Source organism: Notolepis coatsorum, assembly GCF_963971535.1.
Source record: "Notolepis coatsorum genome assembly, chromosome: 1".
In the NCBI taxonomy this organism is placed as follows: Eukaryota; Metazoa; Chordata; class Actinopteri; order Aulopiformes; family Paralepididae; genus Notolepis; species Notolepis coatsorum.
This window is the reverse complement of record NC_140165.1, coordinates 276,522,214-276,548,778: the sequence shown is the minus strand read 5'-3', so window position 1 is coordinate 276,548,778 and position 26,565 is coordinate 276,522,214. Positions and strand designations below refer to the sequence as shown.

The 26,565-nt window shown below is 45.6% G+C and overlaps 1 protein-coding gene across 1 annotated transcript in view; it reads left to right on the top strand.

Annotated features, from left to right (window-relative positions):
- Window positions 1-2,700: 2,700 nt before the first annotated feature.
- p2rx8 (purinergic receptor P2X, ligand-gated ion channel, 8) overlaps window positions 2,701-26,565 on the top strand; it is a gene marked incomplete at both ends in the record, with an annotated part of 144,498 nt that continues 120,633 nt past the window's right edge. Inside the window, 3 exons of the mRNA XM_084310098.1 lie at window positions 2,701-2,837; window positions 4,635-4,785; window positions 5,067-5,138. Coding sequence (XP_084166224.1) covers window positions 2,701-2,837; window positions 4,635-4,785; window positions 5,067-5,138 — 360 coding nt within the window. The remainder of the gene's footprint in view (window positions 2,838-4,634; window positions 4,786-5,066; window positions 5,139-26,565) is intronic.

Below are 26,565 nucleotides of genomic sequence, written 5' to 3'. Positions count from 1 at the left end.
ATTTGCCGGCCGGTGGCTCCGCTCGGCCTCCCTTTGTGCAAGAGTGATGCCGAGTGGATCCACTATGAAACAGAACGATAGGTTATGACTATAACCAAGTTCTGTCAATAGTGGTGATGCTCGGCATCCGACGCCGCTGCAGCCCTTGATCTCACCTTGTGGTGAAAGCTTGGGAAGGAGGAGAGCAGGTGACCACACACCTGCTTATGAAGGTAAGCTAACGAGGGGTGTGGTCAGACGAATACTGGGATTAAAGGTACATTGTGGAATTTTATTCAGTGCGCGTGCACATGCGGGTATAGTGCAAGAGTGATGCCGAGCGTCACCACTATTGACAGAACTTGGTTATAGTCATAACCTATCGTTGTCCTTCCGCGCCCTGATTGGCAGTTGTCCTTCCGCGTTCGGTTTGCACGCCCTGATTGGCCTCTCAGCGCCCAATCGCGTTAGCCTACACAGAGCTAGCAGAGTATCGGGAGAAATGTAATATTACTGTGAAGAGAATCACGTCGCTGCAGATGCTCGCAGTTAGTTGACCATGGAGATGGTAAAGTACTACGGATGTAAAACATTTGAGATTGTTTACAATAAAGCTGTGATTGTACAACTTCAAGGCTCCTTTCGATCGCCGTGCTGCTGCTAGGAAGGAGCAATAAGAGGAAAACAATGTCAACATAATTGTACTAGTTACAGCTGTTGTGGTGTCCACAGTCTGATCTGTTTTAAACGAATTGACAATCAATGTCTTTACAGCTACACAGAGCTAGCAGAGTATCGGGAGAAATGTAATATTACTGTGAAGAGAATCACGTCGCTGCAGATGCTCGCAGTTAGTTGACCGCGGAGATGGTAAAATACTACAGCTAGTAGGGCTAACGCGATTGGGCGCTGAGAGGCCAATCAGGGCGCGCAAACCGAACGCGGAAGGACAACTGCCTTGGGTAAAGTATTCACGCCGCCGGACCGTGTAATTTTTTTCCGTAGCCGCATTTTGCGGAGACGCTCTCTGATTGGCCACTGACTGACGCTCTCTGATTGGCCACTGACATGTGCGCCCAATCGCGTGACGAGCTGTTGAACAGCAGCAAACTACCTAACGCCTAGTTTATCACTGCAAGCTTATAGGCGACTCTTTCGAAGTTGGTTAAGGTTAGAGTTTGGAATCAGGGCTGGTGTTCTATCGCCCTGCTCTAAGACAAACTCTAACCATAACCAACTTCGAAAGAGTGCCTAAGCTTAACCGGTGTAGAAACAGGTGTCACACGATTGGGCGCACCAGAAACGTCAGTGGCCAATCAGAGAGCGTCTCCGCAAAATGCGGCTATGGAAAAAAATAACGCCACCGGACCGCGTCTATTCTTATCCTAACGGATTTATGCTTCCGCGTTCGCGTTTTGCAAATCTGATTGGCCACTGACGTTTCTGGTGCGATCTGATTGGCCACTGACGTTTCTGGTCATGTGACATGTGCGCCCAATCGCGTGACGCGCCCATTTCCGCCTCGAACAGCAGCAAACTACCTAACGCCTAGTTTATCACTGGTTAAGCTTAGGCGACTCTTTCGAAGTTGGTTAAGGTTAGAGTTTTGAATCAGGGCTGGCGTTCTATCGCCCTGCTCTAAGACAAACTCTAACCTTAACCAACTTCGAAAGAGTGCCTAAGCTCAGGCATGCGTTCTTCATGGGACGGGGTTGCACTCAACCCCAGATAAGTACTCGCTATTTGCATATCAATAGCGCCGGTCGTCAGGTGTGTTAAATACGTTCTCAGATACATTCACACCTAACTTGTTGTGAATGACATGTTACATTCCATTCGTAGAGGCAATTAGGCACTGTCTTTAGTCTGTGCTCAAGCAAGGGGACATTAAATGCGCATTCGCGGGAGCGCGCGTGCACGTGGCGCAATTAGGTGCGTGCAACCCCAGATGATTTCAATAACGCACCACTGCCTAAGCTTAACCGGTGGCAGAACTTGCTGTCACACGATTGGCGCGACCAGAAACGTCAGTGGCCAATCAGAGCGCAAAACGTGAACGCGGAAGCATAAATCCGTTAGGATAAGAATAGACGCCGCCGGACCTGAGAGCGCCGCTCTGCAGATGGATGCTTCTCCAACGCACAGTACAGGCCCCTCCTATGTATGGGGCTGCCTGCGGCACTGCAGTTTTATGCTATTGGGCAGGTGCGCATTCCGCTGGAGTTTACAGACTCGCGGGTCATGGAGATCTAGGGGACTAACCTACTGTCTGTTCGGTGTTTCCGGAGCTGTCACCGTGTGGCCGGCGTTATTTCTAAACCTAGCCGCATTTCTGGCAAGACGCCGACGCCTGTTTCTACACTGGTTAAGCTTAGGCACTCTTTCGAAGTTGGTTAAGGTTAGAGTTTGTCTTAGAGCATGGCGATAGAACGCCGGGTAGTTTGCAGGCTGTTTGACGTGGAAATGGCCAAAGACACAGCTTGTCACGCGATTGGGCAAACGCGTCAGTGGCCAATCAGAGAGCGTCAGTCAGTGCCAATCAGAGAGCGTCTGGCAGAAATGCGACTAGGTTTAGAAATAACGCGTGTGGCCGTCCCGAGTTGACACCGGACTGCGGCGAGTGCGGCAATCGTTTTCGCTGTGTCTGCAGTGCAGAGGTGTTCAAAGCTTGGCTGTCATAACAGTGTAGCCTCTTCTGTCTGCGAATTATACTACTTTAAGATGGCTGGAACATACTGGAAAAGCCTCTTCCTTTCTGTATTCGATTACAAGACAGAAAAATACATTATCGCCAAGAATAAGAAAGTTGGAGTTTTGTATAGAATTGTACAGTTGGCCATTATCGGCTACATTATTGGGTAAGTGGCGAATTTAGTTTTGACACGCTTGTTCTTCGGATTGTTATGTTATTCAAAATGTATGCAGTAGGACTGGTCTGGGATAGCTGTCACACAGCCAATAGCAACGTTTTATATATGTCATTCATTCATTCATATATATAGATGATAGGCTACATCCAGCATTTAAAACAGCATTTTATTACCCCAGAATTTGTCAGAAAGTCGGACAAGACAACTACAGCCTATATTATGTTCCAATTTCCAATTCCAATTTTGGAGGCAGACAATTCCAGGAAGCGTTATTTCTCGGATATAACTAGGAGTCTATATGACTCCTTTTAATTCAACCTATTTTTCAGGTTTAGCTGTAACAATTAAAATCTAAAACATAATATAATTATAGTTATCTGGCCACTTATAATCATCCAGTTCAGTTAAAACTTTTATAGTTCAGTTCAGTTATACTCGAACGGCAACTGCAGGTTTCCCTTAATTTATAGTCAAGTTTACATAGAGCAATACGCAATCATATACATTAAAAAAAAAAAAAATATTTCAAACTTTTATTTCGACTCGTAAGACACTGAGGTTACCCTCATTTACAGCGACAATTTCATACGCACAATAAATAAGAATAAACTAGAAAAATCAGCTAAGACAGTTACAAGTCGACACAGTGGTCGGAGATAAAGGTATAAGGTTAGGTTAAGGTTTCGTAGATAATCCAATGTACAGTTACCCCCCCACCCCACCCACGCAACCACCTCCAATGTACAGTTCCACCCCCCCACCCCACCCCACCTACCCAACCTCCTCCAATGTACAGTTTCTTCGTCAAATTTATACTCTCTTTTTTAGTCTCTTTTTGTATCACAAACAGTACTGTATTTGTAAATGTGGTATGTCATGAATGTATAGATGTAGCAGTACTGTCTATGTCATGTATGTCATGATGAATTGAAAATTATGTAAACAAGACTAAAGTCTTTCTCTGGTCTGCATCCCCTTAACAATTGTGTGTATTGAGCTGTACTGTATTGTACCCATTCTGCAATCTGTTAATACAATTTTCAATCAATTCATTCAATCAATCAATCAATCAATCAACCAATCAATCAATCAATCAATCAAGATCATACTTTTAAATGCAGCAAAAGAAGGAATAACCTTCAGCTTCAGAGTCAGTTGGAGGACCCGAGGAACCAACCAGTCATTTGAACGTGTAGAATAGGTTGCAAGATTCCATTCCAACAGTGTTGTGATGTAAGAGGGACAATAAGGGCTTTCAAAATAAACAAATACCAATGATAGTTACCCCTTTCAATCAGACAAGTCCATCCAACCTTTTCATAAAGGACACAGCTGGTGTATCATATCTGTCACCACCAGTAATACATCTGACGGCAGAATGATAGACCGAGTCCACCGGTTTAAGAGTTGAAGCCACAGCATGCCTCCATACTGATGACATACAGAAATATACAGTATACGTAAATGGTTATGGTTAAGGTTAGGGTTAGGTCTTGGGCAAGGCTATCAAAATAGTGTGTCTCGGCAGTCTTGAGGTAAAGGCACTTCGGTTAGTTTCCCAGCAGGGAAAAAGTTAAAAGTAAAAAAAAAAAAAAAAGTGTAATATGTACTTATTTGTAATTGGAATTGTATATTTTTGTAAATACATAGATATATTACTTATGGATTTAACATACAACCTTTTTCCTGTGGTCGATAAGTACTTTATTTACATATTTGAAATGAGATCTGGCTGTCCTGAAATAGGCTATTCACTGTATTTGCTTCTGTGATATTTACTTCCAGGTGGGTTTTCCTGACCAAGAAGGGTTACCAGGAGACAGAACAGGCCATCTTGAGCTCCGTCATAACTAAAATGAAAGGGATCTCTGTTACAAACACCACAGAGTCTGGCCTGTTGGTGTGGGGTCCCGAGGACTATGTCATCCCCCCACAGGTGACAACACACAGGTCTAAGGGTTGGGGATGAGTGTGTCTCACATATAATAACAGTACAGTGAACATGATAAAAGAAAATAAAAAAAAACATATATAAATGTAATCTGTTACAGAATCAGAATCACTGTATCCAGAAGAAATGCTATACACGCAGGGATTTGACTTCATGACGGCAATACAATTCTATTACCATTAGTTAGCATGATGATCAATCTATCCATCTATATATGTGGGAGAAAAGCATGCATGCCTGTCTCAGTGTTGATATCTTCTCTACAGGGTGAAGCAGTGCTTTTCATTGTGACCAATTTCATAGAGACGGCAAACCAGAAGTTGGGTCACTGTGCTGAGGTAAGAATATTTTTGTGAATGTTGATTGAGTTGAGACAATTTAGTGAATGTAGATTGAGTTGAGCCTATTTAGTGAATGTAGATTGAGTTGAGACTATTTAGTGAATGTTGATTGAGTTGAGACTATTTAGTGAATGTAAATTTAGTTGAGACTATTAAGTGAATGTAGTTTGAGTTGAGAATATTTAGTGCATGTAGTTTGAGTTGAGAATATTTAGTGAATGTAGATTGAGTTGAGAATATTTAGTGCATGTAGTTTGAGTTGAGAATATTTAGTGAATGTAGATTGAGGTTCCAAACCCATTGTTATAGTGCTGCATTAAAATACTGGTATAGTGCTGCATTAAGAGACTATTATAGTGCTGCATTAAGAGACTGTTATAGTGCTGCATTAGCTACTGTTATAGTGCTGCATTAAGAGACTGTAGTGCTGCATTAAGAGACTGTTATAGTGTTGCATTAAGAGACTGTAGTGCTGCATTAAGAGACTGTTATAGTGCTGCATTAAGAGATTGTTATAGTGCTGCATTAAACCATTGTTATAGTGCTGCATTAAGAGACTGTAGTGCTGCATTAAGATACTGTTATAGTGCTGCATTAAGAGACTGTTATAATGCTGCATTGAGAGACTGTAGTGCTGCATTAAGAGACTGTAGTGCTGCATTAAGAGACTGTTATAGTGCTGCATTAAGAGACTGTTATAGTGCTGCATTAAGAGACTGGTATAGTGCTGCATTAAGAGACTGTAGTGCTGCATTAAGAGACTGTTATAGTGCTGCATTAAACCATTGTTATAATGCTGCATTAAGAGACTGTTTTAGTGCTGCATTAACACTTTGAGTGCCAGCGACGAGATTTCTCGTTAGTTCATGCCGACCGTTGAGTGCCAGCGGCGAGATATCTATTTTTTTTTTATTAGCGATTTGAATTCATATTTCATCAATCTAGCCTCACGTTAGTGCTGCAAACTCTCTCCGAGCTCCATTGGGAAAATACCGCCCCCTATCGTCTCTCCCTGTGGTACTGCACCCCTTTGGAATGGATTGAATGAAACACATGGGGGGGGGGAATCCAGCTTCCTCATTTTACTTCTCAGGCAAGTAGCCGTGTAGACCGGGTCCGAATTAACAGGGAGGTATCATTTTAGAATGTCTCTTTAAACAGGGGTGTCAAACTCATTTTCACAGAGGGCCACGTCAGCATTTTGGTTGCCCTCAAAGGGCCAAAGACAGTATAAATGTAAATGTAATGTAAAATAAATGTAACTACTCCTTTACATATTGTTAAATAACTGTTTATGTATTTATTACTTCTATTCTATTACTTCAAGTTAGACATGTTTCGGACTAATGTCCTTCTTCAGTGGTATGGCTAGCCATACCACTGAAGAAGGACATTAGTCCGAAACATGTCTGCTTTGATTCAGGCTGCCAATTAAAAAAACATTGAACCTGTGAGTGCTGGTCCGGCTACCCTGCTTTGTTATACTGAACTTTATGGGATTACAGCACCCAGTGTGAGTACTTGTGAGCGCGGTCTAACTTGACTATATTACTTCAAGTTACAAATATTACATATTGTGATAGGAAAATCAAAATGTTTGTATTTGCTCTTTAACCCTGCTTAGAAAATCTACAATGCACTTCTGTTGAAATTGCCTAAGTTCTTCTATTCTATATTTCTTCGTAAAGATGCACGGAGACACAGAGGTGTTACTTTCTGTTATGGTTTGAAACCGACCCCAACAGCACGGCACAGACAGGTAGTTCAGAGTTAGCCAAACACTAGGGCGTATTTATTACAGAATCAAAAATGAGCCAAATAACAAATCAGAATTAACAAAAAGGAGAATGCTTTCCGCAGAGTTGTCTGCGGCTCTGCAGATCCTCCCGGTTTAGAGGTGGGGAATCGGCGTAGGCGCCACTACCTCTGCGGCTCTGCAGATACTCCCGGATCCAACTCGGGGAGGAAACGGAGAGAGAGAGAGAGTGGTCAATAATCAATCCAACTGTACACAGAGGCAGTGCAGTTCAGTCCTCCTTAGCTGAGTCCAGTATAAATCACAAGTGACTTGATCTTCGGTGTACCAACACACAAGTTAGCAGAGTCCTGTACAAAACAAAAACAGTAATTCTTCAGTGTTATCCTAACACACAAATTAGCTGAGTCCAGTACAAAACAAAAACGGTATTTCTTCAGTGTTATCCAAACACACAAAAAACAGATAGGTTTGTTTCCAAAAACTCACCAAAGCGCAAACGCGTAAAGCGGGCAACGAGGCACAGCTCCAACGGATGATCGAGATATACACCAGCGGCGACTTCCAAAGACGTCCTGGAGAAGAAGTAGACGAGGCACAACAACGGGGGGGGAACAGGCAATAGCAGTAGTAATCCAAAACGACCCGACAACGATTGATAGAAGGCCCGAGTATATGAAGCCTCTGGAGCGCTAATTACAAACTACAACAGGTGCGAGATGGAAATTGGTAATCGCTCCTGAAGCGTGTGGCGGGGAATGGACCAATCATCACAGTACCTTGAAGAAGCGTGTGGCGGGGAATGGGCCAATCCTCACAGTACCCCCCCCTCCACGGGAGCCACCCGGCGACCAGCCCGACCCGGCTTGTCCGGATGGGAACGATGGAAGTCGGTGATCAGGCCGGGGTCCATGATGAGCTGGCGGGAGACCCAGCTCCGTTCCTCCGGGCCGTATCCCTCCCAGTCCACCAGGTACTGGAACCCCCGACCCCGCCGTCGGACGTCCATCAGCTGACGGACCTGCCACTGGGGGTGTCCGTCCACCATCACGGGAGGAGGCGGATCCGGAGCAGGGGGCATCAGGGGACTGAGAGAGACAGGCTTAACCCGGGACACATGGAAAACGGGGTGAATGCGCATGGACGCAGGAAGCTTAAGACTCACCGCCGCGGGACTGAGCACCTTCAGAACCTCACAAGGACCGACGAACCGGGGGTTAAGCTTCTTGGCCGAGGAACGAAGCGGAAGGTCCCTTGCGGACAGCCACACCCTCTGCCCAGGCTGGTACGTCAGCTCCACAACTGGCGCGCTCCGATGACCGGAGCAGTGCAGTCCTGGTGATCTCCCAGACCTGTCGGCACCGGTCGAGATGGTCCTGTACGGAGGGAACTGCCACCTCCGACTCCTGTGCAGGGAAAAGAAGGGGTTGGTAGCCCAGGGATACCTCAAAAGGTGAGAGGCCGGTGGCAGAACTGACCAGGGAGTTGATGGCGTACTTGACCCAGGGGAGGAACCGGCTCCAAGAAGCGGGTTTCTTGGCAGCCACACAACGAAGAGCAGACTCCACGCTCTGGTTCATCCTCTCCATTTGTCCGTTAGTCTGGGGATGATAACCAGAGGAAAGACTGACCGTTGCCCCCAATCCCTTGCAAAAAGCCCGCCATACCTGGGAAGTGAACTGGGGCCCCTGGTCCGAGACGACGTCCTGGGGAAACCCATGGAGGCGGAACACGTGGCGTGTCAGGAGGTCCGCTGTCTCGGCAGCCGAGGGAAGCTTGGGAAGGGCCACGAGGTGAACCCCCTTGCTGAACCGATCCACCACGGTCAGTAGGCACGTGTTCCCCTGGGACGAAGGAAGACCCGTGACGAAGTCCAACGCCACATGGGACCAAGGGCGGCTCGGAATGGGAAGCGGCTGCAATAGCCCGGAGGGTGCCTGGTGGGAGGCCTTGCTGCGGGCGCAGACCGCGCAGGCCAGAACGAACTCCTTGACGTCGTTCCTCATGGTGGGCCACCAGAATCGACGAGCCAGGAAGGAGAACGTGCGATGAACGCCCGGGTGGCAGGCGAACCGGCTGGTATGGCCCCACTGGAGGACCCGGGACCGGACTGAGTCGGGGACGAAGAGGCGACGAACAGGTACATTGCCGGGAGCGGGATGGAAGCGTAGGGCACGCCTTACCACCCCCTCGATGCCCAAGGTGACCACTCCCACCACCCTGGCCTCTGGGAGGATGGGAGTAGGATCCTCAGTGGTTGGAGCCCCCTTGGAGTGTAACCGGGACAGGGAGTCGGCCTTCGTGTTGCGGGAACCAGGGCGAAAGGTCAGCGAGAAGTCGAACTGACTGAGGAAGCTGGCCCATCTTGCCTGCCGGCCGTTGAGGCGCTTGGAAGCCCGGATGTACGTCAAGTTCTTGTGGTCCGTCCAAATGGTGAATGGTTCCTCGGCCCCCTCTAGCCAATGACGCCACTCCTCCAAGGCAGCCACAACCGCCAGCAGCTCCCGATTGCCGATGTCATAGTTCCTCTCGGCAGGGAGGAAACGACGTGAGTAGAAGGCGCACGGATGTACCTTCTGGTCCGTTGCCGACCGCTGAGACAAGATAGCCCCTAGTCCAGTATCCGAGGCGTCCACCTCTACAATGAACTGTCTCTTGGGGTCTGGGTGGAGCAAGACCGGGGCGGTGGTGAACCTCTTCTTGAGGGAACGGAACGCAGCACAAGCCGCTGGGGACCAGTCGAACGGCAGGGCGGGAGAGGTTAGCCTGGTAAGTGGTTCCGCCACCTGGCTGTAGTTCCGGATGAATCTACGGTAGAAGTTTGCGAACCCGAGGAAGCTCTGTAGCTCCTTCCGAGAGGTGAGTTCCGGCCACTCCTCCACGGCCCGGATCTTGCGAGGGTCAGCTCGGGTCAAGCCGCTCTCCACGATGAAGCCCAGGTAATAATAATAATAATAATAATACATCTATTTTATATAGCGCTTTTCCAGGTGCTCAAAGACGCTTCACATGGGCAGGAGAGACAAACTATGGCAAAACAAAAAAACAGAACAAAACAGAACAAAAATAATACATGACAAAATAAAATAAAACCGACAGAATTAGAGGTCAAAAGCAAGATTGAAAAGGTGGGTTTTGAGGGCTGATTTAAAAGATGTCAGGGTGTTTGCATCACGGATATGGCTGGGGAGGGCATTCCAGAGGGAGGGGGCAGCAGCAGCAAAGGCCCTGTCGCCCCAGGTCCGGAGCTTGGTCGTGGGAGGTGTTAGGAGGTTGGCATCTGCAGACCTGGTAATCGACGGAGTCGGAGTGAAATCGGCACTTCTCTGCCTTGACGAAGAGCCGATTGTGGAGGAGGCGCTCCAGCACACGGCGGACATGCTGGATGTGTTCCTCGAGGGTCTTGGAGAAAATGAGGATGTCGTCCAGGTATACCACCACAAACTCCTCCAGCATGTCACGGAGGACGTCGTTCATGAGCGCCTGGAATACCGCCGGAGTGTTGGTGAGGCCGAACGGCATTACCAGGTACTCGTAGTGGCCCCTGGGAGTCTTGAAGGCGGTCTTCCATTCATCGCCCTCTCGGATACGGACCAGATGGTAGGCACTCCGGAGGTCCAGCTTGGTAAAGACGGTAGCCTGGGTGAGAGGCTCGAAGGTGGAGTTCATGAGAGGAAGAGGATACTTGTTCTTGATGGTGATCTCGTTGAGTTGGCGATAGTCGATGCAGGGTCGAAGGTCTCCATCCTTCTTCCCAACAAAAAAGAAACCGGCCGCCACCGGGGAGGAGGAAGGCCGAATGAGGCCTGCTTCCAAGGACTCAGAGATGTACCTCTCCATCGCTGCCTTCTCAGGGACGGTCAGACTGTAGAGGCGGCTGCCGGGAAGGGGAGCCCCAGAGCGGAGGTCGATGGCATAGTCGTAAGGCCGGTGAGGCGGAAGGGCCTGAGCCCGGGACTTACTGAAAACCTCCTCGAGGTCGTGGTATTCGGGGGGTATAGTCGAGAGGTCCGGGGGCGGCTCACAAAGGGATCTCCGGGGCGAGGGACAGGACGCCGCCTGAAGACACTGGGCATGACAGGAGGAGCTCCACCCCCTGATGGTACCGGAGGACCAGGCGATGTGGGGCTCATGCAGCTCGAGCCAGGGCCGACCCAGGACTACTGGGACAAGAGGGGATCTGGTGATAAAAAACTGGAGTCTCTCAAAGTGGCTACCAGCAATGGTGAGAAGGACTGGACAGGTGCGTTGAGTGATGACAGCCAGGCGGTGCTGGTCCAACGCGAACACCTCCAAAGGTCTCACGAGGTCCTCTAGTGGAATGTTGGCCTGGGTAGCAAACTCGAAATCCAGGAAACTCTCGTCAGCACCTCGTCAATGAGTGCCTCCACCGTCGCCCGTTGGTCCGCCCAGGCCAGGGTGACGCTCATCAGACGGCTAGGTGGTGCACGGGTGTGGGAACGAGAAAAATGGCTCACCAGGATCTCCCGGGGTCCCGGCGAGCCTGGTCTTTTGGCCGGGTGGGGCAGTTGGAGATACGGTGCCCATCCCGGCCGCAGTAGAGGCAAAGGCCGGAACTGAACCTGGCCTCCCGTTCAGCCTGGCTAAGGTGTGAGCGTCCCAGCTGCATGGGTTCCTCCTCGGGCACCGAACGGGAGGGGAAGGAACCACCAGTTGTGGAGGGAGCAGGACGGACCGCAGTACCGTCACAAGTGCGGGGGGTCTGGGGGACGTCTGGGGGTCCCAGTCGGGCTCTCTCACGCCTTCTCTCACGGAGGCGTCCGTCGATGCGAATGGCGAGGTTGAATAGGTCCTCGAGGGAATCAGGCTCCTCACGGGTCGCGAGCTGGTCCCTTACAGCGTCGCTGAGACCCTGCATGAAGGTGAGACGAAGCGCTTGATCGTTCCAACCGCTCTCCGTTGCGGCCAGTCTGAACTCCAGCACGTAGTCGGTGACCCCGCCACTGCCCTGCCGGAAGGTGCCCAACCGAGCTCCTGGGTCCTGGCCACGAGATGGGTGGTGGAAAACCCTGCGGAGCTCTGCCACGAAGTCTGGGTAGGAAAAACAAAAATCTGCCCTCATCGACCAGGAGGCAGTAACCCACTGTGCTGCCCGGCCTGAGAGCAGGTTAGTCATGTAAGCCACTCGGGCTCCCTCTGAAGTAAATCGGCTGGGTTGATGAAGAAAAACCAACTCACATTGCATGATGAATGTGGCACAATCCTCGAAGTTACCATTGAACAACCGTGGTTCGGAGAGACGGGGCTCCCGAGGTGCGGGATCGGGAGACGCGGGGTCCGCCACGGCTACGGGTGGTGCTCTGGCCGAGACTCCTGAAGTAGGTGGGGTTACAAGCAGGGCGTTAAATGCTTCACTCAACGTCTGTAATTGGTGAAGAATATCAGCCTGCTGATTACCCTGGGCTGTCTGCAGGGTAGCCAGAGAGCCAAGGGACTCCTGAATAGGCAGGACCTGGGCTCGGAGCTCCTGTACAGCAGCCGCAGCCGCACCTATCTGTAGGCTGTGGTCGTTGTTCAATTCGATCTGGACCGCCAACGCTGTCCTGACTCTGTCTGTGTCGGCTGAGGTCGTCATGGTCGGGTCGTAAAGTTATGGTTTGAAACCGACCCCAACAGCACGGCACAGACAGGTAGTTCAGAGTTAGCCAAACACTAGGGCGTATTTATTACAGAATCAAAAATGAGCCAAATAACAAATCAGAATAAAAAAAAAGGAGAATGCTTTCCGCAGAGTTGTCTGCGGCTCTGCAGATCCTCCCGGATCCAACTCGGGGAGGAAACGGAGAGAGAGAGAGAGTGGTCAATAATCAATCCAACTGTACACAGAGGCAGTGCAGTTCAGTCCTCCTTAGCTGAGTCCAGTATAAATCACAAGTGACTTGATCTTCGGTGTACCAACACACAAGTTAGCAGAGTCCAGTACAAAACAAAAACGGTAATTCTTCAGTGTTATCCTAACACACAAATGAGCTGAGTCCAGTACAAAACAAAAACGGTATTTCTTCAGTGTTATCCTAACACACAAATTGGCTGAGTCCAGTACAAAACAAAAACGGTATTTCTTCAGTGTTATCCAAACACACAAAAAACAGATAATCCAAAGGTTTGTTTCCAAAAACTCACCAAAGCGCAAACGCGTAAAGCGGGCAACGAGGCACAGCTCCAATGGATGATCGAGATATACACCAGCGGCGACTTCCAAAGACGTCCTGGAGAAGAAGTAGACGAGGCACAACAACGGGGGGGAACAGGCAATAGCAGTAGTAATCCAAAACGACCCGACAACGATTGATAGAAGGCCCGAGTATATGAAGCCTCTGGAGCGCTAATTACAAACTACAACAGGTGCGAGATGGAAATTGGTAATCGCTCCTGAAGCGTGTGGCGGGGAATGGACCAATCATCACAGTACCTTGAAGAAGCGTGTGGCGGGGAATGGGCCAATCCTCACACTTTCAGTCCCCCACACATCCTGCTATACGTAAAACATAACAATGCAACTGCCCGTTGCAACACAGGAAGCTTGTTTCCTGTTAGAAATTCTAGGTTTGCATTTTTTTGTCCAGACATAGCCATGTCTGAATTCCACTATTAACATACAAAGCGCAGCTTCTTAGAAATGTCTGATTTTGGGCAGCCCCCCCCCCACCCCCGGTATCCTGCCTGTCTCTTTTCAGCTACACTTTGTTAACTGAAGTGAGACTCTGCACAGAATACATTTAGCTTATCAGCTTCTATCCTTGATTCAAGTAATCATTCTTTCAGTTCCAACTGGGTCATTGTTAGCTAAAATTCCACCACAATATGCATTTGCATAGATGTATACGTTATTTTTACATAAATCCTTTTGTTTTATCAGGTTAAGAACCACATATTACTCTATCAATCAATGATCAGGCTATTTTTCATTTTCATAAAATGTTTATTTATTCATACATGGAATTGTTACAGTCCAACTGTGTCTTCAGTTCACTTAATATGATCCACTAAATCCTATGGCCGAAAGAAACAGGAAGAAGAAATCTCTTATTTGACCTGCCCTAGGCTGGACAAGATATGCCTCCTAAATGCTCTAAATGGAAGTACAGGAAGTACAGGCATACCGGTTCCGGTCAGCCCAGATCTGTTTATAGTCCCCAGAGAAACAAAGAACGAAGCAGACGCTCGTAAATCGTAAATCGGAGGCAGCTTCCAGGGGAAATACATACACTGGAAATTCTACCCCATAGACACTTTCGGCAGTAGTTCTTTACCAGGCTTTATCTCACAGTGATAAAACTGGGAACAAGGTTATTATACCTGCCCCTACACACATACAGTACACTGATAGACTGTTCATAGCGCAATGTTTACCAAACCAAACAAAATGTACATACTTATTTAGCAGAAATGAAAACAACACAATTCAATTAACATAAATACATACATTTTGTGTATCTATCAGTTAAATTGCATATTTACTGAGGTTCATTCAGAGGGGCAGAACTATGGTGCAACCAACACTGTGAGCTGCTAAGAACACGTGGGACAGATGTAGAATTTTACTAAAACAAATGGCTGCACTCAAACTTGCAGAGGCCATACATCCAACTAATGGGAGATAGTTTGATTACAGAAAACAATTTCTCTGCATGAACACACAACTGTAACTGTAACTGAGGGGTACAATTCCCTGACTGTATTGATAAGTATGGTATCATTAAACCACTACCGCTTTATGTACTTTAATTACTGGCCATACAGTACATGATATATAAATATGATGAACACTTCCCACAATGAATTGGTTCCACACAAAGGTGTAATCAAGTATTTATTGCAGCAAAAGGTACATAATATACTTCTCTGTATTTTACTTTGGATGCGCTTATAAGGCAAAGGAATGTGCGTAGGCAAATCAATAATGAATGTCCATTCATTACGCAGGAGGTAATTATACAACCTGAATCTTAGGGAATTATATCTATGGTACACTAGTAATAGATAGCGGGAGATACTGGAAGGGTCCCCCCGGTTGTAAGCCAGCAGGGGTAGAGGATCTGTCGGTAGTAGAGAGTCTGGTCAACGATGACTAAGGAGACTCCAAGTACAGGAGACGGTGCAATAGTCTCTTGATCCACAGACGAATACAGCTGTTCTCCGTAGACTGTAGCTCCACAGTGAAGAAAGCTAGCCGGCCTCAGGCTCTCTGAGGCGCAGACTCGACTGGTCTCCTCACAGGGTAAATCCAACACGTGTAGGCGTCGGCGATTCTCCGCTCCATAAATCACAGGACCAAAACAAATATAATCCAGCCGCAAAGGGCTATGTAGTCGTCGGGTAGATTAATCCAGTGTACATGTCCACACGGTTCTCGTCTAGGTCTCCTCGGGTGAAAGCGCCATGAAAGCAGCCCAGCCTGGATAAGCACTCTAGCTGATACGAGGAAGCGTTGGTGATGCTGGTCACTGTAGAACTTTAGCCGCACGATACACTATACACAAATAGACTATTACTGACTTAATAGAAATATGTCGCACTCGACGGTATAGCGCCAAACTCTGACAATTCAGTTATTAATTCGCACTTGGTCTCAATGCTCTATTTGGGGCCAAACAGGCCATACTTCACCGCACGGAGTATCGTGGGTGAGGCTTCAACTTATTGGGTAACTCTACTTCTGTATTCACCTGCGCCATATTTATATGCACGGCGAACAATCTAGTGCCAACCTCATTTCTGTCTTGTATCCCTGGGCAAGGCCGGGCATGTACAGACATGTCTTGACGGTGGCTTTGAACCTGACTCTGGAGGCACGGCCCCGGCGCCTGTGGACCGCTGTCCAATAGGAGAATGAAATATTATGGTCTGTAATAGGCTAAAGGGATATTCCGTGTATATGTACAAGGAATATACAAGGGATATCAAACGATATACAAATACTATGCAATATATATCAATCAATAAATATATATATTCGGTTTAATCTGATCCTTTGTAACAGTGTGGATTATGTACACTGGATAACCTACCGACGACTGCATAGCCCTTTTCGGCTGGATTATATTTGCTTTTGGTCCTGTAATTGATGGAGCGGAGAATCGCAGACACCCACAATTGTGTGGGATTTACCCTGTGAGGAGCCACGTCGAGTCCGCCTCTCAGAAGCCTGAGGCCGGCTAGCTTTCTTCCATGCGGAGCTGCATGCTACGGAGAACAGCTGTATTCGTCTGCGGATCAAGATCTTATTGCACCGTCTCCTGTACTTGGAGTCTCCTTATCATCGTTGACCCAGACTCTACTACCGACAAATCCTCTCCCCTTGCTGGCTTACGACCGGAGGGACCCTACCAGTATCTCCCGCTATATTACCAGAGTACCATAGATATAATTCCTAAGATTCAGGTTGTATTATTATCTCCTGCGTAATATGAGAATGGACATACGTTATTGATTTGCCTACGCACATTCCTTTGCCTTATAAGCGCATCTAAAGTAAAGTATATTATGTACTATCATTGCTGCTAATAAATACTTAAATCCAGTTTTGTGTGGAACCGAGTCATTGTGGGAAGTGTTCATCATAAGATACCTGTGTACTGTATGGCCAGTAGTAATGTACATAAGACGGTAGTGGTTTAATGATACCATACTTATCAATACAGTCAGGGAATTGTACCCCTCAGTTACACTGGTAGTTTGTGGAAATTAACCAACTTTCCTCTCTCTCACATGGTAAAATTAGTTTGAACAGCCAGGAGCAATACAAACAGAACCACCGGGGTCCCGTTGTTTTGTAGGCAACATTTTATTTACTGACTGACCCATTCACTATAGGCAGCTAACCAGCAGTGTATACACCAAACCAGCCCCATGACGTCAGCAACAAAATGGCCGCGCCCATAATGATAAATGCTTAAAAAATGCACATAACAAATCGTTTTTTCTTAGAAACTGCTTATTTTTATAACGTGATTTTTTCTGTGGCTTATCTAAATACTAATGTGATGCTATGAATATGTATTTATCGCTATGCTTCATCTTCACTTTAAGGTTCAGTATGGCTGTTTTTCTGTGGCTTATCTAAATACTAATGTGATGCTATGAATATGTATTTATCGCTATGCTTCATCTCCACTTTAAGGTTCAGTATGGCTGTGTACCGAACGAATACAGCGGTACGTCGTTAACCACTAACGAACGCACATGCAGAACCTTTTTTTGCGTGCAGAATTTTATTCAAAACTCAATTATTAATTTCAATATAGAATATTCGTTGACAGCCATACAAGTACAATTAGTTACTGCACACTACATCACCCCTGAGTGGAACATGGAAAGCCAAACTTTCCCCCACTGTACCGAAAACCGTACCGAACCTTGACTTCAAAACCGAGATACGTACCGAACCGTGGTTTTTGTGTACCGTTACACCCCTACTACACATGGTTACTTCGTACATGATGGCATGTTGGTTTGTAAATGGGTGCCTCGTGGAGAAAGAAATCATTCAGATTGTAGTGCCCTCCAAGTTTCATCAGTCAGTCCTTCAAGCCTCTCATGATAACATAGCAGGACACTTCGGTGTTAGGAAGACCTATGATTGCTACCTTTTCTGGCCAATGTTGAAACGTGTAATTTCTGCTTATATTAAAACATGTCACACATGCCAGATGACTGGTAAGCCAAACCTGCTCCACTTATCCCATTCCTGCAATTGGGCAGCCTTTTGAGCACTTGATTATCGACTGTGTTGGTCCTTTGCCCCACTCAAAGTCAGGCAGTTGCTACTTGCTTACAGTGTGCCAAGCAACCAGGTACCCTGCAGCTTATCCACTACGCACAATAATCACCAAGTCTGTTTTGAAGGTTTTAACTCAGTTCACTTCTGTCTTTGGCATGCCTAGAGTCATTCAAAGTGACCAAGGCTCAAATTCTACCTCTCAGACGTGTTCCCAATGTTAAAGAACCTTTGTGTTAAAGGAACACTCCAACATTTTGGGAAATTAGCTTATTTGCCATCTACCCTGGAGTTAGACAAGAAGATACATACCTTTTTCTTCTCTGTGCATGCAGTATGAGTATGTAATATGTGGGTTAGGGCTCTCCGAGGAGGAGGCACTGAACAAATACACACTCAATAATCGAATTGAATCGAATACACACACAATAGAGCAGAACTCCTCTTTGAAGTTCTACTCACCTTGACAATCTGAGGAGGAGGCTCTGAACTCTGAGGAGGCTCCCTCACAGGGAAGGAGAGTCCTAACTCACAGAAGGCCCGAGGAGGAGCTTCATGAGGAGGAGCTCTGACAACTCCCTGAAACAGATCCATAACATGGACCTGAACAACTCACGGAAGTCTTACCAACAGAGACGCGCACAGTGACGTACTCTATGGCGGGGGAATTTCCGCGGTGCACACGCCCAATCTTCCAGGGCGTGGGACCAGGAAACTCCCCCCCCCCCTTTTACCCTGTAACGTGCCGAACAGCAACGTGACAGGAACCTTGAAGGACAGGAGGTTTTAACCCCTGACCAATCAAAAAGGGGAGGAAAGGATTACCAGTTCACCCCTTTACGACCCCACACCCATGATACGATGTAATGACAAAAAAGAGCATGACACAGTCATAGTCAGCTACATGAAGTGTCTAACAGCTTCACACAGCTCATGTGCTAACCTGCTATCTGATTTTTACTAAGGAAAAAACACAGAATAGAGAGGGCCCCTTTAAGAGCCCCGGTACCAGACTTACACATGTGCTTCTGTGGCCAACCTAACCCAGTTGTAGATCACAAGACACACACAACCCTTTATCACAACAAAAAATGGCAAGTACACTCTTGCTACAGAGGAACGCCGTTTTTCATAACGAGAGAATACAGAATCCTCGATTATGTATCGGCCACAGGCCTTGCTAAGCACACACGATAAGCGACCAAACAATCTTTTCTTTAGGAAAATATAGTTTCTCAAGCGGTTAGCACAACCCCAGCAATTAAGCGAAGGGTTACATCGTATCCCCACAAACACAGTGACACAATATATTGTAAACAACATGTCTGAGAGGAGGGTGGGGAAGCCCCAGGGAAACCGGGGGAATCACCCCTCATACCTTACCCTTGATACGGCCAAGTTGAACAGGTAACCCTGTTAATATGTGAACACACTGTTCATTGTCATTACAGGCTGAGAAAAGAATTCATTCTTCACTCATATGTCACTAAGCATAGCTTTATAGGTTAATTAACCCCCTTAGTTGTGAGTTCACGGTACAAGAACACACATGTTCTCAACACAACTAACCAGATCATTTTTACACATGTAAAACAACAACCCGATTTCTATGGAGAGAAGCTATACCAGTGACAAGACAATTCACACACAACACGCGTCGTATCCTCAATGTATTGCAGCAACACCCGTTTTGGAAAACATCGTTATTACAAAACATTTAGAAGGGAAGGGAAGAAGAAGTGTTTAAGGTCCGGTCGGGACCTTCCTACCCTGAGCGCAGGCCAGGCAAACTGCAATCTGGCTAACGGGGCACCGAAGTTTGAACACAGCATCCCTGTGTTGACGACGAGGGCAGTGTCGCTGCGCCACCCAGCCGCTACGGTTCTCCATGTTGACGCAGTCCTCGCTGGCAGGGCTCCCGGTAGGTTCGACTAAAATCCTCTGTCAAAGATGACGTCGTAGTCAGAGTGTTTAAGGCATGTTATAGTCACGGCTGATAGCAACAAGCTAACGTTTACTAGCCTGGTAAACACAGCGAGCTAACGCCGCAGCTAACAGCTGCGCAGCTAACAGCTGACTGGCTAACACAGTAGTCCACAAACTAGCACGCAAGCTAAGCAGCTATCACCTGAACTGTATACAACGACATAACAAGCCACACTTCAGACAGGCTGCTGTCCAAGTCCCTCCCCTAAGAGGGAAAAGAAAAAGAACGTCAGAACACAGTTTTCAACGGATTCGGGCTGCAGCCGGCTTTGAGCATGGAACTCCCGATAAAGAAGATCCTATGCCCACATTTCCTCGTTAGGGTATACTTTAATTTGTATATGAAAGATGGGGCCTGCACGGGACAGAGAAGCATCCGCTCGAGAATCCTGGGATCACCAGGACCTAGTCGCGGCCCACTACATTAACCATCATGGACGTCAGACCAAGATCCCCCGACCGCCGTTTAAGCCGAGCAGAGGACCCTAGCCTGGAGTCTGCGTTTCGTAAATTGTTAGCTAACCCCCACAGCGTCAACAACAACCAGAGCTCGCAAGCAAAACAGTACGTACCCAACCTGGAAACCACCGCTTCTCACAACAGTCGGTGCTTCCTACAGTCCAGCTGTGTTGCCGGAGGGCAACCCCATCCAGCCGCAGCAAGGAGGACTGTAGCTGGGAGCATGTCAGCGGCGTGAGCTCCTAATACGAAAAAGCCGTTGAAGGTCGGAATGACCAGACACTCCAGTAATGAAGACAATATCGCCGTATTTTCTCGAAAATAGTGAGAGAGAAAATAAAGATATGATGTCAACGTATCTCCTTGTTCTTCTGTTTTCCTTTCCTCAGACTAAATATTTTTCCTCCACGTCAAGTGGGCATATAGCAGGCACTTCCTTGTGGCTGAAACTTGAGAAGGAGATGAGTGTGTGGCCCCACCCCTGCTTATGAAGGTAAGCGGATGGGGGTGTGGCCAGATGAATGCTGGCATGTAAAGGTACATGGTGGAATTTTTTATTCAGTGTATATACGCTGAAGCGAGATATATGCAACTAGGTGCTGAGCGAAGCCTTAACGATACAGAACTGGTCCTTTCACAGTGGTGCGCCAAGTGTCTGATCAGATTGCAACTCCTAAGCGCAAAAACAAAATGTTGCTATATTAACTTGTTGAAGCCCTATTATCTTTGTTCCCCTGCATTGTCTCCTTCTGATAAGACACAGAATAATGGCTCACTCAGCATTAATCCTGACCTTTCTACATTTGTAGCTGCCCTGGACTCCTCTTCCCCTCAAAAGTTGTGTGAGGAGTCAACATTAGATCCTGATGATGGTGTTTCGCAAGCCCTTTTGAAAAATTCTGAAACCTTGGGGAAGTTGCATGCTCTGTTGGAGCATTTGGATGATGGTAAACAGACTGAGTTGATTGATCTCATTAGGAAGTACCCCTCGTTGTTTGCTTGTTGTTTGATATAGAGATGATTGTGGACTTTAGGAGGTCAGGGGCCAGGGACTACAGCCCCGTTCAGCATCGACGGGGCACCGGTTGAGAGAGTGAGCAGTTCTAAGTACCTCGGAGTCCACATATCCGAGGACTTGACATGGACCACACACATTGACAGTGTAGTGAAGAAGGCACGGCAACGCCTCTACTTCCTTAGGCGCCTAGGGAATTTCAAAATGAGTCAGAAGATCCTCAAGAACTTCTACTTGTGCACAATAGAGAGCATCCTGACTGGTAACATCACCTCCTGGTTTGGGAATAGCACCGCACAAGACCACAGCAGACTACAGAGAGTGACCCGTTCACTATTGGAGGTGGGCTTCCCACTCTCCAGGACGTTTATAACAAGCGTTGCAGGGCCAAGGCTAAGAGAATAATCAAAGACTCTAGTCACCCAAACAACTGCCTCTTTGAACTGCTGCGGTCAGGCAAGCGCTACCGGAGCCTCATGGCCAGTACAGAGAGACTCAGAAGGAGCTTCTATCCCCAGGCCATCAGGATGCTCAATGACAATGACACTATGTAATAAAACATTAAATCACGTGCAGGAGTGTGTTATACTCATTAGATCACGCCTAGGGGTGGTTGTTAGGTGGCGTTAGACCCCCCTAGGCGTGATCTAATGAGTATAACACATGACTTCAAGTGATTTAATGCTTTTATACAATGGCCCAATTCACCCAACCTTATTGCTATACAATAAACACACAGTAATTTAAGCATAATGGAGATTTATTCACAAAACCATCCACGGAGAGAGTAGATCCAATAGTAGATCCAATGGTCTGACCAAAAAATAATAATAATAAATCAGCTACCATTTTTTTTTTTTTTTTTTTTAGTCCACGATTTTTCTTTTGTTTCACAATGGGTCATGACAAACCAATTACATAATCCAACATATGTGTAACAAACTAACATATTCCAGTTGACTGTATCTTTTTTGGAGGATTCGTTCAAAAGATATTCATACTTCCATCTGTCTATCTATGGCGGACTCATTCAGACTCATTCAGAAAAAATATATATTCGGTTGTGGGAGGGATCTGGGGTCACATGGAGTGTGTTATACGATATAACAACGTCTAACTTGGCTGTTTCAGCCAATCAGAATCAAGATATTTGCATGCCATTGTATAAAACAAACCCATCATCTACACACACTGCACACACACATTCACTTGTACCAAACTGTAACTCCTTCCAAGCACTGCAGACACAAGTGGTTTCCTTTAGACGGGTTTATTAAAGGCTTGGTCCTCCAATCCACCGTGAAAACTTAAACAGAAACATACGTTGCGTCAGGTCAACACAAACAATAATATACACGGTATGAAAACAACACATCAGAAAAGCAAAATACAAACAAACATTAAATACCTCGTTGGCTGCATGCTACATAAAAAGGGGTCTTATTCTTCTGTTCTTGGTAACAGTCTTGATAGTGGTACACTACACATAGTGGTACACTCTTAGAATTTAGAGAGCCTGTACAACTCGTCTCGGACCATTCCTGCCGCTTGCTCGCAGGTGTCTTAATCAGTCCCAGTCTCCGACCATCCCTGCCGCTTGCTCGCAGGTGTCTTAATCAGACCCAAATGTAAAACACAACAGCAGCCTAACGGGACACCATATATGACCAGACGTCAAAATGAATATATTATAAATTGTAGCAAATTAAATAATAAAGAAAATAAGAAATGAAACATAAATACATTCTCAAATATTACACTTACAAACTGAAATATCATATAAATGATGAAACCATATAATGGCCACAGTTACACAAACACTCACCTTACCACTCACTTTATTCACTTTAGACACTTTAACACACTTTATATTTATCTATTATTAAAGAGATTTGCACCACATTCATACCTCATTTGCACACTACCCCACGTTTTGTACCTCTGCATTCTACCTCACTGTTACTCATTTTACTCTGTATTGTATATTGTATATATATGTATATTGACTTTACCTACTTTTTACTTCTTTATTTTTTTTACTTACTTCCTCTTTACTGTATGTAGCACACTTTCAAGGGCTCATAAGAAACAAGCATTTCATTATAACCTGTTCCACCCCAGGTGAAAATCTGCATAAAATGTATACCTAGGTAAATGGAATATTGCTCCACTTCTACAAGGGCTAGTTGCATATTCTTGGTATCTAGGAACATCTATGGACCTCAATGAATGTATTCTCAGTGTCAGAAATATTGTGTCTATTACTAGGCTTGCTTAAATTGTGATGAAACAAAGGAAAATATGAATTATGATTTTTCTTTTCATCTTTGACAGTGAATAAAACCATGATAATAATGACCAAACTTAAAAAACTGCCACTGAGCCCATTCAGTACCCTCTTGAGATCATGTGTACAAAGGATCTAAGGAAATTAATAAAGGGAAGATGATCAAACTGAAGGTTCTGTATATACAGTACTGAATTCTCCCATCCGGACCAATGCAATTCGAAATATTATTATAGAATATAGAATATATGCTTATACATTACCTTATTATAGCCAATTCGCACATTTATATATATATACATATAGTATCTTTCAAATGGCCGAGTTCAATTTGGATATAGTATCACCAGGCGTGCATAATAACAGATACTGATATTTACTGTAATCGACTGTACTATTTTATTTCCCCCACAGTGTAACCATTTTGAAACTAATTTCAGATCTAATTCTTCCTACATGGTAACAATAGTGTGGAGAAACTGACTGCGTTTCAATATTTGTCAAAAACGTTACCTTTTGTAGCTTATTATCGCGAATCATAACAATTATTGATATGATTCATTCAGAACGCTGAACTTTGAACCACCATAGTATGTGACAGGAAGTGTAGATCGGATAAATTTCAACGCTGGCCGATAGCTAGCGATCTCCTCTACAAAATGGCCGCAAAAAAACTACAATTCCCATGGTTCAACATTTCCATTTCCGGGTCAGAATAGACGATCGCAAATAGAAAACTTTAAATGATATAAGTACACTTTTAACCTATTGCTAAACTATTGCCAACCTAACGTTTTACATTCTACATGCATTTGTGACATAGTAGTGCTGTTAATACTTGAAAACGGTTGATTTTAAAATCACAAATTATTTTCATCATTCATAAAAATATGCCTATATGATAATAATGTCAAAAGGGGTCGGTACCGACCCCGTCGAGTGGAACAGGAAAGTATACTGTATTTTGTTCTGATAAATAAAAAACAAACTTGAAACTGAACTTGAGTTTAATCTGACAAGAGTAAACACCTAGAAGTTGAGTACATGTTGGACATGGTGGATCAAGGTGTTGCTGAGCCTTCTGTTTCTGGCTGGACTTCACCTTGTCTTTTGGTTGAGAGGCTGGACTCCCACTTGCGGACCCTGTACAGACTTTCGTAGAGTTAATAGTGTTGCAGGGCCAGACTCTTTTCCTCTTCCTCGAATGGAGGATGGTGTTCAAGTGGGTTCAACTCTGTAAAGTTCGACTCTTACCTGTTTAATTACTGTCATTGAGAAAGAAGCACTTGCGCTCATTTGGGGCGCTTGAACACTTTGATGTGTACCTCCCCTCACTTTTCTGTGGTCCTTGCACCTGACCCAAGGTACACGCCTAAGTGTTGGAGAGCCCAAATGAGCTCAAGTGCTTCTTTCTCAATGACTAATTAAACTGGTAAGAGTCGAACTTTACAGAGTTGAACCCACTTGAACACCATCCTCCATTCGAGGAAGAGGAAAATAGTCTGGCCCTGCAACACTATTAACTCTACAACTCTTCTCTATACAGCCTATACAGCCCAACCAAAAATCAAGGTGAAGCCCAGCCAGAAGCAGAAAGCTCAGCAACACCATTGTGTAAGTACCTCCTAATGAGGCCTTGCGAAACACCATCATCAGGATCTAATGTTGACTCCTCACACAACTTTTGAGGGGAAGAGGAGTCCAGAGCAGCTACAAATGTACAAAGGCCAGGATTAATGCTGAGTGAGCCATTATTCTGTGTCTTCAGGAAGATGAAGTCAATGCAGGGGAACAAAGATAATAGGGCTTCAACAAGTTAACTGAGTCATCTGATAGTTCTTGGTGTACCACTGTGAAAGGACCATTTAGCCTGGAATGGAGAACATACAATAGGAAACAGAGCTAAAATCCTGGTCGCCAGGACTAAATTGCCTACGTTCAGCCCGATGATCATAAAGATGCTTTATCTTTGTTTGAGCTCCTTCCATCGTATCTTTTGCCATTTCCCCAGCAGTAAACAGCTTATGTCTGAGTTAAAGCCTTCACAACAGACTTGGTGGTTATTGTGCTGCATAGTGGATACGCTGCTGTGTACCTGGTTGCTTGGGACGTCACTGTAAGCAAGTAGCGACTGCCTGACTTTGAGCGGGGCAATGGACAACACAGTCGATAGTGACTAGAGCAATACACAGTGACTAGAGCAATACACAATGACTAGAGAAATACACAGTGACTAGAGCAATACACAGTGACTAGAGCAATACACAGTGACTAGAGCAATACACAGTGACTAGATCAATAAACAGTGACTAGAGCAATACACAGTGACGAGAGCAATACACAGTGACTAGAGCAGGGGTGGCCAACCCGCGGCTCGCGAGCCGCATGCGGCTCTTTGCCCGTCAATGTGCGGCTCTTCCATCCATAACATTTTTGATTTTTTTTTTTTTTTTTTTTTTTAACTTTTTTTTTTATGTCACTCATTCCATAAGGACGTAGAATAAACATTTACAATTTTTTTTTAAATGGTCCATTTGCATGTTCTTGGTATCTGAATCTAGGGACATATATGGATCAGTGTCAGAAATAGTGTGTCTGTTACTAGGCTTGCGTAAATTGTAATGAACCAAAGGAGAATATCAATTCTATTTAAAAAAAAATGTATCTTTGACTGTAAATAACACCATGCTAAAATTGACCAGACCTGAAAAATCTAAGCAAATGAATAAAGGGAAGATGATTAAACAGAAGGTTTTGTAGATACAGTACTGAATTCTGCCATCTTTTTTATAATGTAAATTTCTCCACCATTTTTCATCATATTGCAACACCGTTTTTTGCAAGACGTTCACAGAAAGGTAGAGAAACTAACTGCGTTCTGTTTTATGGCAATAACGTTCAGGTTTGTGGGAGATAATCCCAAAAAATAAGAGAAATTAAAAAGTAAATCCAGAAGTCAGATGATTGACAGGGGCTGGTGTGAGCTGGGTAGGGTAGTTTGGTAGAAATTTGAAAGCCCTGAGTCTCTTCCTTCAAAAGACTACACTAATTTTTGGCTGTGCCACTTCCTCCTGTCAATATGCGCCGGTTTCCGACTCAATGCCCTGAGATTTCTATAATCTTATATTTCACTAATAACAGTTAAAATAATTGGTAAACAAACATAATGCTGAAAATATA